At 56.0% G+C, this 15,455-nt stretch overlaps 1 protein-coding gene across 1 annotated transcript in view; it reads left to right on the top strand.

Moving 5' to 3' along the window:
• The window catches only part of MYOM1 (myomesin 1), a 43,471-nt gene continuing 28,016 nt past the window's right edge, over positions 1-15,455 (top strand). Inside the window, exons 1-13 of the mRNA XM_009899401.2 lie at positions 1-398; positions 2,532-2,669; positions 5,956-6,175; positions 7,261-7,418; positions 9,089-9,181; positions 9,518-9,606; positions 9,709-9,771; positions 10,399-10,563; positions 11,229-11,390; positions 11,661-11,802; positions 12,560-12,759; positions 14,482-14,538; positions 14,892-15,016. Of these exons, the coding sequence (XP_009897703.2) occupies positions 1-398; positions 2,532-2,669; positions 5,956-6,175; positions 7,261-7,418; positions 9,089-9,181; positions 9,518-9,606; positions 9,709-9,771; positions 10,399-10,563; positions 11,229-11,390; positions 11,661-11,802; positions 12,560-12,759; positions 14,482-14,538; positions 14,892-15,016 (2,010 nt within the window). The remainder of the gene's footprint in view (positions 399-2,531; positions 2,670-5,955; positions 6,176-7,260; positions 7,419-9,088; positions 9,182-9,517; positions 9,607-9,708; positions 9,772-10,398; positions 10,564-11,228; positions 11,391-11,660; positions 11,803-12,559; positions 12,760-14,481; positions 14,539-14,891; positions 15,017-15,455) is intronic.

The following is a 15,455-nucleotide window of genomic DNA, read 5'->3' on the forward strand; positions in this document are numbered from 1 at the left end:
ATGCTGTCCCTGCCCTTCTACCAGCGGCAGCTGGAGCACTACGACCGCGCCTACCGCCACCGGGAGCTGCACTCCACCCTCAGCCACTACCACAAGCAGGCCAAGAGCAGCTCTGCTCTCTACGCCCAAGGCTCTGCCGCCTACAGCCGCAGCGCCGCGGGGTACCGCCGGGCCTCGGCCGCCAGCCTCGACTCTTCCTCAGCTCACAGCCACAGCTCTGCTGCCTACAGCTATGGCTCCGCTGCCTACGAGCACTCTGCTGCCAGGCAGAGCTCTGCTGCCTATGGGCTGGACTCCGAGGCCTTCAGCAGCAGCTCAGCTGCCTACAGGCATGGATCTGAGTCCATCAACAAGCTGGCCACAGCCTACAGGCTGGGTTCTGAAGCCTACAGTCGGGGGTGAGTAGGTCCCTCTGGGGAGCATTCGTTGGGTTGGGTTGGGTTGGGTTGGGTTGGGTTGGGAGGGGCCTCAAAGCTCATCCAGCTCCAACCCCCTGCCATGGGATACCTCCCACCAGCCCTGGTTGCTCAAAGCCTCATCCAGCCTGGTTTTGAACACCTCCAGGGAGGGGACATCCACAGCCTCCCTGGGCAGCCTGTGCCAGTGTCTCCCCACCCTCACTGCCAAGAATTTCTTCCTGATCTTCACTCTCAATCTACCCTCTACAAGTTCAAAGCCATTGTTCCTCACCCTGGCACTCCCAGCCCTTGTCCAAAGTCCCTCCCAAGCACTCCTGGAGCCCCTGCAGGTACTGGAAGGCTGCTCTAAGGTCTCCCTGAAGCCTTCTCTTCTCCAGGCTGAACAGCCCCAATCACTCAGCCTATCCCCATAGCAGAGGTGCTTCAGCCTTCTGATCTTTGTGGCCTCCTCTGGACCCTCTCCAGCAGGTCCATGTCTGTAAATCATCTCATCAGCCCCAGTCTGGACTGATGTCCAAGGGTTGCCCTGACCTAGGTGCAATTTGCCTTATTGCACCTCATGAGATTCTCCTCAGCCACCTCTGCAGCTCTCCAGGTCCCTTCAGCCTTACCAACAGCACCACTCAGCCTGGTGCCATCTCCAGACCTGCTGAGGGTGCCTCAGTCTCCGAGTCTGTTGCACTGGGACCAGTACAGACCCTATGTATTGAAGTCTGTTTCTGTCTGAGGAGAAGACATCAAACCAGACCCTCTTTTTGGAAGTTTCAGAGGACTTGCACAGTGTTGTTCTCTTCAAGGCCAGGTTGGATGAGGCCTGGAGCAGCCTGTTCTGGTGTGAGGTGTCCCTGCTTATGGCAGGGGGCTGGAACTGGACAATCTTTATGATCCTTTCCAATCCAACCCATTCCAGGAATCTGTGACTCTAAAGGCTGATGGTGTCCAGGTGGTTTGTACACCTCCACAGGACATTGCCTTTAGCAGTGGCAGTCACACAACTCCCCATTCACTGACTGAGAGACTAGGAAAAGGGTGGCATTGATCTTCTAACATGGGAAAAACCATCAAGAAATAACACTTGGGTCACCAAGCATCTGCCCTGCAACAATCCATCCCTGCAGTATCTGGGGGCAGATCAGATGAGGCTGAAAGCTGTTGGAAGGTCATGATGCTGTTCCTCAGGGTGAAACTAGAGAGTGACACCCTGCTCCTTTCTCCTCCAGGGAGATCTTGTTCCACCTAGCAGATAAAAGGCTGGAAGACCCCAACATAAAGAGCAAAGCTTTAGAAGGTGCTTCAAGAAAGCAGGGTCCTCCCTGGGGACACCTAGGTGATGGTTGTGGGCAGGGCTCAGGGGTTATGATGTGCAGCAAGAAATAGCCAAGATAAAAGAGGGAAGTAAACCTGATCAGAGAAATGGGGATCAGTTTGTTGCACAGAAACAGTATGGTGCCTACAAACTGAATTCACAAAGCTCCAAAGAGTTCCATCCTCCACTGCCAGCTTCTGCTGGGGACAGCAGAGCTGGAGGCAGGCTTGGAGGGGAGGTCTGAGCAGAGCCCAGGGGCAGAATCCCCTCTGCTGCCCTGCTGCCCACCCTGCTCTGGCTGCAGCCCAGCACACAGCTGCCTGAGGGCTGCAGGAGGCACTGCTGGGGAGCTGCTCAGCACCCAGCACCCCCAAGCCTCTTCCTTCAGGGCTGCTCCAAATCCACTCTGCCCCAAGCCTGGATCTGTGCCTGGGGCTGGCCTGACCCAGCTGCAGGACCTTGCAGTTGGCCTGGTTGAACCTCCTGCAGTTGCCCTGGCACACTCCTCAAGCCTTTCAAGAGTCTTCTTGGGTGCCATCCCTGCCCTCAAGTGAGTCCAGCACCACACAGCTTGGTGTTACCCCAAACCTGCTGAGGTTGCCCCAGTGTCTCTGACCATGTTGATGACAAATGTGTCAAACAGCACTGGACCCAGGACAGATCCCTCGGGAGCTCCAGTTGTCACTGGTCTTCAGCTGGGCCCATTGATCACAACCCTTTTAGTCCATCCATCAGTCCTTTAAGGTCCTTTTGGAGCTTCTGCCCAGCTGTTTGCTCTGGACTGAACAATCTTCTCTGTATTTCAGGCTGAAAGATTCCAGTTTACTGGCTGAAGATCAGTCCTACAAGATGAGCCCCAAAGCGAAGAGAGCCAAACAGAATGTGGTGTCCGAGGAGAAGGAGAATGAAGCCATGGACTACTCGGTGCCCATCTTCACAGGGAGGTAAGTTCAGCTGGGTGTCTGACTTTTGAGAGCTCATTAGCAAATTATGGCCTAACAAATCCTTTATTAATTGGGTTTTGCACTCCTGTGCCTCAAGGGGATGATTTGCACCTGCCATCGGTGATAAAAAGACAAAGAGAGGTCAGCTGAGTGGCAAAAAACATCAGACATTGAAGATCTGGAGCCAGACAAATGAAGCTCAGTGGCTGGGTTTGAGCACCTCACCAGGGCCACTTTCTATCAAATTGGAAAAGGGATTCATGGAATAGTTTGGGTTGGACAGGACCCTGAAGATCACCTGTGTGATTATAACTCACCCAGTCCCAGTGTGGTGGGGTGGAAAGGACAGCTGGAGCTCACCCTGCCCCAGCAGGGCCCCCCCAGCAGCTTGCCCAGCAGCACAGTGCCCAGGGGGGGTTGGAAGCTCTCCACACAAGGAAGCTCCACAACCTCTCTGGGCAGCCTGCTCCCAGTGTATGGCCCCCTCTCTACTCCCACAGTCCCCAGCAGAGCCTTCTCCAGGCATCACCTTCAGTGTGAGGTTAGATGTTGGCTGCACTGGAGTCAGAGACCTGACCTGAGGACTGGAGGAACCATCAGGTGGATTTTGTAGAGCCACAGAATGGCTCAGGTGGGAAGAGACCTCAGACACCTTTCAGCTAGACTCAGCTGCTCCAGGCCTCATCCAGCCTGGCCATGAACACCCCCAGGGAGGAGGCATCCACAGCTCCCTGGGCAGCCTGTGCCACAGTCTCACCACCCTGGTACTAAAGAACTTCTTCCTCAGATCCAGTCTAACCCTGCTCTCCCTCTCTGGGCAGCCTGCTCCAGGCCTCCCCCCAAACCACTTTCTCCTCCTGCTCAGCTGCCACCTCCTGGCTTCCAGGCTCTGCCCCTTGGCCTGGCCCTGGGCACCACTCAGCAGAGCCTGGCCCCAGCCTCTTGCCCCCCACAGCCCCTTCAGCTCTTGCTGAGCATTGCTCAGCTGCCCTCTGGGGCTGCTCTCCTGCAGGCTGCACAGCCCCAGGGCTCTCAGCCTTTGCTGCTGCCAGAGCTGCTCCAGGCCCCTCAGCAGCTCTGCAGCCTGCCCTGGGCTCTGCTGTCTCAGCTGCTTCACTTCAGCACAGCCTCTCCCTCACCATCAGCACCTGTAGCTGCAGGTCTCTGAAGTCAGCTTTGGATGCTTAGTGTCAACATTGCTGGAGCTCTCTGTACTCAGCAGTCTTCTCCCTCTCAGCCAAGCTGAGTCATTTCCTCTGTAATTACACCTGTTAACATCTACATCACTCTGTGGACCTGCTCCTCCAGGCCTAAAGCATCTTCTGGGAGTTGATGAATGCCCTCAGGCCAGCAGAAAGCTCAGCCCAGTCATCTGCAGTGATCCCCAGATGCTTTTGATCAACAGCATTAAATATTTACACTTGCTCATCATTGCTGTTCCTGGTTCCAAACAGCTCTGGGAGGCACAGGCAGAGTCTGCAAGAGTGTTGAAATGAGCTCTGGGTGCTTTGGGATGCAGTTGTGAGACCATTGTGGTTGGACAGACCTTTCAGATCCTCCAGTCCAACCACAAACCCAGCACTGCCAGGTCACCACCAAACCATGGCCCTCAGCACCACATCTCCACAGCTTTGAAGCCTCTTTGGGCATGGGGCCCCTTTGTGGGCAGAAATTGTTCCTCATGGGCAACCTAAACCTCCCCTGGAAAAACCTGAGGCCATTTCCTCTTCTCCTGTCACTTGTTCCTTGGGAGACAGGACCAACCTTCTCCCCCTGCCCTGCATCTGGTGGCCACACCATTGCTGCTCCAGGCCAGGCTGCTGGTGGCCTTCTTGGCCACCTGGGCACTGCTGGCTCATCTCCAGCTGCTGTCACCCAGGCCCCCCAGGTCCTTTTATGCTGGGCAGTTTCCAGCCACCCTGCACCAAGCCTGGGGCCTTCGTGGGGTTGTTGTGACCCCAGTGCAGGACCCAGCACTTGGCCTTGTTGAACCTCATCCCAATGGCCTCAGCCATGGATCATCCTGCCCAGGGCCTTCTGCAGAGCCTCCTCCCCTCCTGCAGACCAACACAGCCACCCAGCTTGGTGCCATCTGCAGACTGGCTGTGGGTGCCTGATCCCCTCACCCAGAGCATTGATAAAGATACCAAAGAGCCCTGGGGACCACCACTGGTGACCAGCCAGAGTTCACTCGGTTCCCCACCCCTCTTTGGGCCCAGCAACCAGCCAGTTTTTGATCCAATCACTGCCCTGAGGGGAGAAGCTGAGGGCTCCAAAGCAGCACAAAGCGATGGAAACGGTGACACCGCACTGGAAGGACTTCCAGCAGCATGGGCAGCAGCTGCCTGGAGAGCTGAGCTCTGCCAGGGAATGCTTGTGTGCTGATGGCAAAGAGCACATGGGGCAGGCAGGGGGGCTGGAGTGACACTCGGGGTGCAGGTGGGTCGGTGGCCTTCAGCTGTTATCTTCCACACAACAATAAATATCTGAGTGGAATGTGGCAGGGACCTCTTCAGCCTTGGCATGTGGTCATGGACACAATACCAACATGAAAGAAAAGCCTAAAAGAGCCCAGCCACTTCAGGCCACAGTGAGCTGGGCACCAGAACAACCTTCACATCTCTGCAGCCAGAGCAGGGTGGGCAGCAGGGCAGGAGAGAGGATTTTGCCCCTCCAAGCCTGCCTCCAGCTCTGCTGTCCCCAGCAGGAGAAGGACACAGAGCTGCTGGAGAGAGGCCAGAGGAGGCCACAGAGATGCTGCCAGGGCTGGAGCAGCTCTGCTGGGAGCACAGGCTGAGGGAGCTGGGGCTGTGCAGCCTGCAGAGGAGAAGGCTCCAGGGGCTCCTCAGAGCTGCTGCCAGCACCTGAAGGGATCCTGCAGGAAGGCTGCAGAGGAACTGCTCCTGAGGGGGTCTGGAGCCAGGCCAAGGGGGAAGGGTTTGGAGCTGAGGCAGAGCAGGGTTAGACTGGTGCTGAGGAAGAAGTTCTTCAGTGTGAGGGTGGTGAGACTGGCACAGGCTGCCCAGGGAGGCTGTGGCTGCCTCCTGCCTGGGGATGCTCAAGGCCAGGCTGGATGAGGCCCTGAGCAGCTGAGTCTGACTGAGAGGTGTCCCTGGGCATGGAGGGGAGGTTGGAGCAGAGGAGCTCTGAGGTCCCTTCCAAGCCAAAGCTATGGTTCTACGTCATGCAGGAGGGATGTCCACTGCAGCTGGCTCCTTGATCAAAGGTATCACTGCAGCATGCCCTCAGCATTGCCCAGCAGGCTGTCCCTTTGAATGTCTTTCAGGGAAGTGAACCTGAGTGGTATCACAGACACAGAGGAGGAAAGGATTAAGGAAAGTGCTGCCTACGTTGCCCAGAGGAACCTTTTTGCCACGAGTGAAGGGGTGAAGGTCAGCAAGGTGGCCAAGACAGCCAAGACAGCTTCTGAAGAGGAGCATCATGAGAAGAAGTCAAGGAAAGTGGTGGTCCGGGAGTCTGCTGAGCGTGTGGCCCTGCAGAAGAAGGTAAAGGGGGGAAGGGGCATCTGGGATGTGACAGCATGGGGCTGTGATGGGGCTTGGAACTGCCTGGCCATGAAGCAAATGACAAAGGAATTAAAAGGGATTCTGCATGCTGAGAGGAGACCTCTCTCTACAGCTCCATGGAAGGAGCTTGGAGCCGGGGGGGGTCGGTCTCTCCGACAGGATGAGAGGAACTGACCTCACGTTGTACCGGGACAGGTCTAGGTTGGACATGAGGAACAATTTCTTCCCCTTGAGGGTTGTCAAGGCCTGGCCCAGGCTGCCCAGGGCAGTGGTGGAGTCCCCAGCCCTGGAGGGGTTTCAAAGCCATGGAGACATGCTGCTGAGGGCCATGGATTTAATAGTGCCCTGGCAGTGCTGGGTTCGTGGTTGGACTTGAAGATCTTCAAGGTCTCTTCCAACCAGAACAATTCCATTCCATGACAACAGGACCCTGATTTAAGCCAGGGACCATCACAGTAATGGTGGTAAAACCCAAAATGCCTTGAAAGGAGATCGTTTCTGTCTTGTCATCATGGTGTCAGGCGGATAAGAAAAGAGGTTCTGTGCCCCAGGTAGGCACCAGGAATGCTTCTGATGTGCTGGGATAAGAGGGACATCTTAGAACACCCAGCTGAGTGGCACAGCATCCTTGTGTGGATGAGGATGAGGATGGGTGATGAGGTAGCTGCCATTGTCCCTGTCTTGCTACCAAGACTGTGCTGGGGTGGCTTCTGGAGTTTTAAGGCCTGGGGATAAGCTTAGCCAAAGTGCCTACCTCAGAGAGGCTGCCTGGGGAGGCTGTGGATGCCCTCTCTCTGGAGTCCCTCCAGGCTAGGCTGGACGCAGCCTTGGGCAACCTGGGCTGGTGTGAGCTGTCCCTGCCCACGGCAGGGGCTTGGAACTGGCTGAGCTCTAGGGTCCCTCTGACCCAACCTGTTCCATGACTCTGTCTGTCTCCAATTTCCAAGCCAAAGAGGCTGCTTTTCTCCTGCTCTCAAAGCCCTGCTTTGTGTGTGCTAAGGGAGCTGCTGGAGCTGGTGCCCAGGGGCGGTGGGCAGCCCCTGGCAGCAGCGTTTGCCCTGCAGCTGGAGGAGACCCAGGCCTTCCGCAGGAAGCTGAACCAGGACCAGCTGCTGCACGCCCCCGAGTTCGTCATCGAGCCGCGCTCCCACACCGTCTGGGAGGAGCAGACTGTCAGCTTCCACTGCTCCGTGGCTGGCTGGCCAGAGCCCCGTGTCACCTGGTGAGTTGGTCACCGTGTCACTGCTGTCTGCCCCCAGAGAGAGGTGAGGTTGGAAGAGACCTTGGGGATCAGCAAGTCCAAGCACTCACCCAGAGCTCACAACCCCACTGCTGCTGCTGAGCCACCACCACCAAACTACCTCCCTCAGTACCACATCCACCTGGCTTTGAAACACCTCCAGGGATGGAGACTCTACCACCTCCCTGGGCAGTGGGCTGAACCTCCCCTGGCACAATCTGAGGCTGTTTCCTCTTGTCCTGTCGCTTGTTGCACGTGAGAAGAGCCCAACACCCACCTCACTGCGACCTCCTCTGAAGGAGCTGCAGAGGGCAATGAGGTCTCCCCTCAGCCTCCTCTTCTGAAGACTGACCAACCCCAGCTCCCTCAGCTGCTCCTCACAGGACTTGTGTTCAAGGCCAGGTGCAGAGGTCTTCAAACTATCCCCCCAAGCTGGCTGCCTTCTCCTCTGGGTGAAGCCTTCTCTGCTGAGCATTGGCATTGAAGACTTCTCAGTGCAGTTTCTCCACCAGCTTTGCCCTCGCTGCCCAGCAAGCCCCAACTCACAGCCCTTTCCTTCGCCTCCTTTTTCTCTGATGCTCAAAATCTTCCCATGTCCCCCTCAGCCTCAGAGCTCTCACTGGGGCTGGGGTGGCTGCATGGGCAGCTTGGCCCCTGGCCAAAGCTCCACAAGCTCTCTGTACAGTAAAGCCTTGTCTGCTGCAGCTGTTGTGGCTGCCTTGGGAGCAGCAGCTGGAGAAGCAGGACATGTGACACCAGCAGCAGGAGCCATGCTGGCAGTGGGAGGCTGCAGGCCAAGATTAGCTCATGACTTGGCTCTGCTGGAATTCACCCTGCCAGAAATACCGAGGGGCGCTCCTCACACAGCGGCCCTGCCTGTGCGGGAGTGAGGGCTCAGCCCATCCCTTCTCCCCAACCTGACAGTGAAGACAAAAGAAGTGGAGGTCACCTGCCTGCTAGCAGTTACAACACCAGGTGATGGCCACCAGCATCCAAACATTGCCCAGCCCTGTGGAGAAAACTTAGAGATGGCAATGTTCTGATGGGATTGGAGAATGCCAAGTGCAGAGTGCTGCGTCTGGGGATGAACAGCTCCATGGATCAGTGCAGGCTGGGGGCTGAGGTGTTGGGGAGCAGCTCCAAGGAGCGGGTTCTGGGAATGCTGGAGGTCAAGAAGTTCACCATGAGCCAGCAATGTGCCCCTGTGGCCAAGGAGACCAAAGGTGTCTTGGGGGGCATCAAGAAGAGTGTGGCCAGCATGTCTGAAGGGATCCTGCAGGAAGGCTGCAGAGGAACTGCTCCTGAGGGGGGCTGGAGCCAGGCCAAGGGGGAAGGGTTTGGAGCTGAGGCAGAGCAGGGGCAGAGTGGAGCTGAGGAAGAAGTTGTTGAGTGTGAGGCTGCTGAGCCTCTGGCCCAGGCTGCCCAGGGAGGCTGTGGCTGCCTCCTGCCTAGGGGTGCTGGAGGCCAGGCTGGATGAGGCCTTGAGCAGCTGAGTGGAGGTGAGAGGTGTCCCTGGGCATGGTGGGGAGCTTGGAGCAGATAAGCTCTGAGGTCACTTCCAACCTGAGCCGTTCTATGCAACACTAAGCCTTTGACCTGTCCAGGTCCCTGGTGAAACCCCCTGGTTGTGACAGTGTCTGTGCTCTCCCCAGGTACAAGAACAATGTCCCCATCGACGTGCAGGCTCACCCCGGCAAGTACACCATCGAGAGCCGCTACGGGCTGCACTCGCTGCACATCAGCACGTAAGGGCCGCCAGGGAGCTGCACTGATGCCTTCTGCTGAAGCGTGCTGTGGATGGAGACCTGCAGAAAGTCAGTGCTCCTCTTAGGGGATCTGAGAGGTCCCAAGGCTGTGCAGCTGAGCTGCCTGTGGTTCTGGCTTTCATGGATTTGTGGAATGGGCTGGGTTGGAAGGGACCCTGAAGATCATCCAGGTCCCACCCCCATGTCACGGGCAGGGACTTCCACTGGGCCGGGTTGCTCAAGCCTCCATCCAGCCTCACTTAGACAGAAGAAAGGTCTCCAGCAGTGCTGAGCCTGCACAGAGGTACTCCAGCTCATCATCTCCCTCTGTTTCAGGTGTGATTTTGATGACATTGCTCAGTACCGAGCCTCTGCCATGAATGTCAAAGGAGAAATTTCAGCCTTTGCTTCCCTCGTGGTCAAGAGTAGGTTTGCAGAACCTCTCCTTCCTGCCTTGGTTTTGGGGCTCAGGGAGCCCTCAGCTCTTGATGCCAGTGACCAGAGTTGGTTTGTTTTTCCCTTTCTAGGATACAAAGGAGAAGTTGATGAAAGCCTGTTACGCTTTGGAGCTAGCTCCATGCCTCTGGGCCGTAAGTTGCACTCCATGGTTGGCTTGGTGCACATCCCTCTGCAACTGGCACATCCTGACAAAGGACTGCAAAGCTGCTTCCTGCTTCTGTCACAAAAGCAGAATTAAATACCCATAAAGGGGAGACCAGTGACAAGTGGAGCTCCTCAGGGATCTGTCCTGTTTGACATCTTTGTCAGCGATGTGGGCAGTGGCATTGAGGCACCCTCAGCAGGTTTGGGGAGACACCATGCTGTGTGCTGCTGGACTCACTTGAGGGCAGGGATGGCATCCAGAGGACTCTTAGCAGGCTTCAGAAGTGTGCCAGTGCCAACTGCATGAGGTTCAACAAGGAAACTGCACAAATCCAGGCTGGGTGCAGAGTGGGTTGGGAGCACCCCTGAAGAGACTTGGGGGTGCTGAGAAACTCCCCAGGGGCCAGCAGTGCTCTGGTTGCCCAAAGAAGTTGTGGCTGCCACTTCCCTGGCGGTGTTGAAAGCCAGGCTGGACGAGGCCTTGAGCAGCTGAGTCTGGTTGAGACTCCCTCCCCATGGCAGGAGGTTGGAGCAGATGAGCTCTGAGGTCCCTTGCAGCCTGAGCCATTGTAGGACTCTCTTGCCCTAATTTCTTTCCTTTCTCCCTCCCACAGTTGGAGTTTCCCCTTACGGCTTTGCCTCCAGGTTTGAGATCAAGTTTGTTGACAAGTTTGATGTGTCCTTTGGGAGGGAAGGAGAGACCATGAGCCTGGGCTGCAGCGTGGTCATCAGTCCTGACATCAAGCGCTTCACACCCGGCATCGAGTGGTACCGCAACGGTGAGGAGCTCGGGCAGGGAGGAACAGCGGCTTCTGCACCTTCAGCCCTGGGGCAGCACGGCTGAATCCACCACCTCACAGCTCCAAACACTCAACAGTTTCTCTCTTTCAATGAAAGTTCATAGAATCATGGAGATGTTGAAGTGGCATCTGGACCTGGTGCTTGGGGACGTGGTTCAGCAGTGACCCTTCGGTGCCGGGTCACAGGTTGGATTGGGTGATCTCGAAGGTCTCTTCCAACCAAAGATATTCCATGATTCTGTGAATGGTTTGAGTTGGAAGGGACCTTAAAGATCACCTCATTCAAAACCCCTCCTCTAGACCAGGTTGCTCAAGGCCTTATTCAGCTTGGCCTTGAACACCTCCAGGAAGGGGGGATTCCATGACCCCCCCTGGGTAACCTGTTCCAGTGGCATGGGAACAGAATTGCCTGCAATTTATGGCTGTGTTTGAGGACAGAAAGTGTCCATGGCACCTTGGGACATGGCTTAATGGTCATGGTGGTGTTAGGCTGATGGTTGCACTTGATGATCTTGGATGTCCTTTCCAACCCAGGCTCTATACACTGTTGTGTATTTCCAGTCTGGTCCAATATATTCTCCCTATCCAGAAGCTGCTCCTCAGTAGACCCAGCAAGTTCTCACCATGAAATTCTCTGTTCCTAGGTGTCCTCCTTACACCATCCAAGTGGGTGCAGATGCACTGGAGCGGGGAGCGAGCTTCCTTGACCCTGCCCCATGCCAACAAGGAAGATGAAGGCCTCTACACCCTGAGGGTGGTGATGGGAGACTACTATGAGGAGTACAGCAGCTATGTCTTTGTGAGAGGTAGGACATGGGCTTGGGAGGGAAACTCACTGCAGAAGTCATCATACAATGCCTGAGATTGGAAGGGAGCTCAGAGCTCATCTGCTCCAACGTCCCCACCGTGGGCAGGAACGCCTCTCAGGTAGACTCAGCTGCTGAAGGCCTCACCCAGCCTGGCCTTGATGGAACCTGGTGGTTTGGCTCAGTAGGAACGGATTTCAGTGTTTACTGCCTGACCCTTGTGTAAGGCCCGTGGCTCAGGTCTGGGAATGTCCCTCCCTGTCCTCACAGATGCTGATGCTGAGGTCCCCGGCGCCCCAGGTGCCCCCCTGGACGTGCAGTGCTTGGATGCCAACAAAGATTATGTCATTGTCTCCTGGAAGCAGCCTGCTGTGGATGGAGGAAGCCCCATCCTTGGCTATTTCATTGACAGGTCAGTGGGCACATGGGGCTGGAGGTCTCATCTTGCTGCTCCTCCTCACTCAAGACCGTAAAAGCAGGAGGTGAAATGGTCACTTGGTGTTTTTGTTCTTCTTGCTGGCCAGAAAATGACTTTATTGGGTCTAGATTGGCTGGGTCTGCTCTAACTTGATGGAAATGATGACAGCCTGCTTCCTCCCTCAGCTTCAGGCTGGGAGGGATGGGGTTGTTTATCCTGCACCCATCTTTCTTATTGGCCCCTCTAAGTGCTGGAAGGCCACAAGGAGGTCTCTCTGGAGCCTTCTCCAAGCTGAACAACCCCAGCTCCCTTGGCTTGGCAATCCCAGCAGAGGTGCTCTAGTGCTTCCCAAGCTGCTAGGTCATGTTCCTGTTGACCACAGAACCATTAAGTTTGGAAAAGCCCTCTAAGATCACCCAGTCCAACCACCAGCCCAGTGCCACCGTGGGCACTAAACCATGTGCCTGAGCACCACGGCCATACCTTTCTGGAACACCTCCAGGGATGGGGACTTTTCAGCTGAGGAAAAAGAGGGGTGCAGGTGTGAGGGATTTAGTGCATGCCTAGATGGTGCCTCAGCCCTAAGCCCTGGTGCAGCTGCTTTGGTGTCACCTCCAGCCAACACCAGTGAGCAGGTGGCTGCGGAGCAGCCAGCCAAGACAAAGAGAAGCTGAAGCTCTAGAGGTCAGTGGCTGCCCCCAGCTTGGGTCCTTCCCTCACCGTCACTCTCTGGGCCATGTGTGCTGTGCAGGTGTGAGGTTGGCACCAGCCACTGGACGCAGTGCAACGAGACGCCGGTGAAGTTCGCGCGGCTGCCGGTGACCGGCCTGGTGGAAGGCCGCTCCTACACCTTCCGCGTCCGCGCCGTCAACAGCGCCGGCGTCAGCCTCCCGTCGCGTGTCTCACCGCCCGTGGCCGCCCTGGACCCCTCTGACAGAGCCAGGCTGAGAAGTAAGGTGGAGCAGGGTGCCCCACAGCTTTAGAAGTGATGGAACTGCTTGGGTGGGAGAAGCCCTCTGAGATCATCCAGTCCAACATTGACCCAACCCCACCATGGCCACCAGACCGTGGCCCCACGAACCATGGAAACACCTTTCTGGACCCCCTCCAGGGATGGGGACTCCAGCACCTCCCTGGGCAGCCTGTGCCAGTCCCTGACCACTCCTGCAGCAAAGACATTTCTCCTCCCGTCCAACCTAAGCCTCCCCTGGGGCAATTCAAGGCCACTTCCTCTCCTGCTCTCACCTGATCCTAGGGAGAGGAGCCTAGCCCCCACCTCACTGCAGCCTCCTTTCAGGGAGCTGTAGAGAGCAATGAGGTCTCCCCTCAGCTTCCTCTTCCCCACACGGAACAAGAAGTCCCAGCCCATTAAAACCCCACCCGGATGAGAACAACCTCCTGAGAAGGCTTTGAAACACCACCAGAGGGAGCAGTGCAAACGCAGAGCCCCCTGGAGACAGCTCTGCAGGGAGGAATCACCCCGCCGCTCTTTGCGCTGGGGGCTCTGTCAGCTGCAGTGCTCCCTGCTCCCAGCTCACAGGCACCACGGAGCCACAGCTCAGCAAAGCGGCTGAGCAGATCCTCCCGGGAGGTTGTGGATGCCCCCTCCCTGGAGGTGTTCAAGGCCAGGCTGGGTGAGGCCTCAAGCAACCTAGGCGAGTGGGAGGTGTCCCTGCCCATGGCACGGAGTTGGAACTGGAGGATCTTGAAGGTCCCTTCCAACCCAACCCATTCTGTGACTGTGTGGATGGTCTCTGAGCCACAGACTGTGCTCATGTGGTGATCAAAGTCCTGCAGCAACATTGGCACAATGCCCAACAGATCCCAAGCTCTCTGCTTTAATGTTTCATAGATTCGTGGAATGGTTTGGGCTGGAAGGGAACTTCAAGATCATCCAGTTCCAGCCCCCGAGCCTGCAGCTAGCTTGGGTGACCACCCTGGGTGACCACCCTGGGTGACCACCTTGGGTGACCACCTTGGGTGACCAGGTTGCTACATAAGCAACAGTCACAACAGCAACCAAAAATGGAGCTTAGGTGACTGTAGTGGTTTGAAAGGAAAGGCTCTGCTTTCCCTCCCCCACTGAGAAAGAGACCACGGCTAAACCCAGTCGGAGAAATGAGAGTATATTTTACAAGGGAACAGATTCTGTGTAACACAACCAATACAGGGATTTTACAATATATACAGGAATATACAGCAAATGAACTCAACCAGAAACCAGACCCCCCACAGAGGGGGCTTCCCCCTCTGCCCCCTTCACCCCCCTACCTCCCTTCTCCCCCAAAGAGGTAGAAGAAAGAGATGTGGACGGTTTACAGGGCAGGGAAGGAAGAAAGGCCTGGCACCGGGAGGGAGTTAGTTCTTATCTCTTGGCAAGAAGCCCAGAAGCAGATCCAGCCAAAAGGGACAGCGAAGGAAGGAAGACTGAGAGAAAGTTCCCAGCTCCCTTGGGTCCAATCTCACCTCCCACCTCCTTGGCCAATGAAATTCGTTTAGAATACCAAAATATTTTTATAAACATTTAGCCAGTGTGCCCCTTCCTTAAAGGCACAGCGTCAAACGGCCACAGTGACCTTTGTGTTAGTTTTGAGCCCTAGGAGTCATCTTTCTCCTTATTTCAGAGGTTTCTGAAGTCTTCCCTTTCCATGACACCTCTGCCATTTGTTTCAGGTCACCCTTCTGCTCCCTGGACTGGCCAGATCATTGTCACTGAGGAGGAACCTGCAGGTAAACACAGCCCTTTGGCCTACCAAAGTCCAAGGTGAAGCTGGCTGAGTAAGGAGGAGAACTCCCAGTGGGTTCAGTGAACTTTGGCTCCTACCCAAAGTTTGTTGTGCTGAGAGTCACTCAGCCCTGAGCTTGGTGGTGGAGGTGAGGTTTCATTACTCAGGTCCTGGCAGATAACCATGCCTGGAGAAGGACATTTCAGCCCAAGCTTTAGCAGAACTTTAATTCTACCTTCTGAGAGTATCGAGTTCCTGGGGCAGGGTGTTGGTCCCCCTCCTCTGTTTTCCTTACGGCACTACATCTGGAGGAACCCAATCCCAATCCCTTTCCTGTTGTTCTCCCCTGCTCTTCAGAGGGTGTTGTTCCTGGCCCACCTACGGACCTGCAGGTTATTGAAGCCACCAAGAACTACGTGGTGCTCAGCTGGAAGCCTCCTGGGCAGCGGGGCCACGAGGGCATCATGTACTATGTGGAGAAGGTAACAGGGGACACATGCAGAACCAGCTGCTGATAACCTTTGCATTTTGACACTGGAACAGATTGCCCAGGAAGGCTGTGGTTGCCCCCTTGATGGAAGTGTTCAAGGCCATGTTGGATGAGCCCTTGAGCAACCTGGGCTGGTGGGAGGTGTCCCTGCCCATGACAGGGGGCTGGATGAGTTTTGAGGTTCCTTCCAGCCCCATCCATTCCATGAATTTATTTCCACCCAGAACTTTCAGACTAGGGCCAGGACTAGAAGGTGACCAAGAGAACTGTGGCTGTAGATAAAGGAAGAGGAACGAAAAGACAGGAGATGGGAAAGTAGACGCAGAAGGTGTCAAAGGCTGCAGTGTCCCTTGATGAGCTGGGTAGTGACCTGCCCTGAAGCAGATGGGCTGACAAACTGCCTCTGTGAAGAGAAAGCACAGAGCAAAGTC

This window comes from Dryobates pubescens, chromosome 9 (assembly GCF_014839835.1).
Source record: "Dryobates pubescens isolate bDryPub1 chromosome 9, bDryPub1.pri, whole genome shotgun sequence".
Classification (NCBI taxonomy): Eukaryota; Metazoa; Chordata; class Aves; order Piciformes; family Picidae; genus Dryobates; species Dryobates pubescens.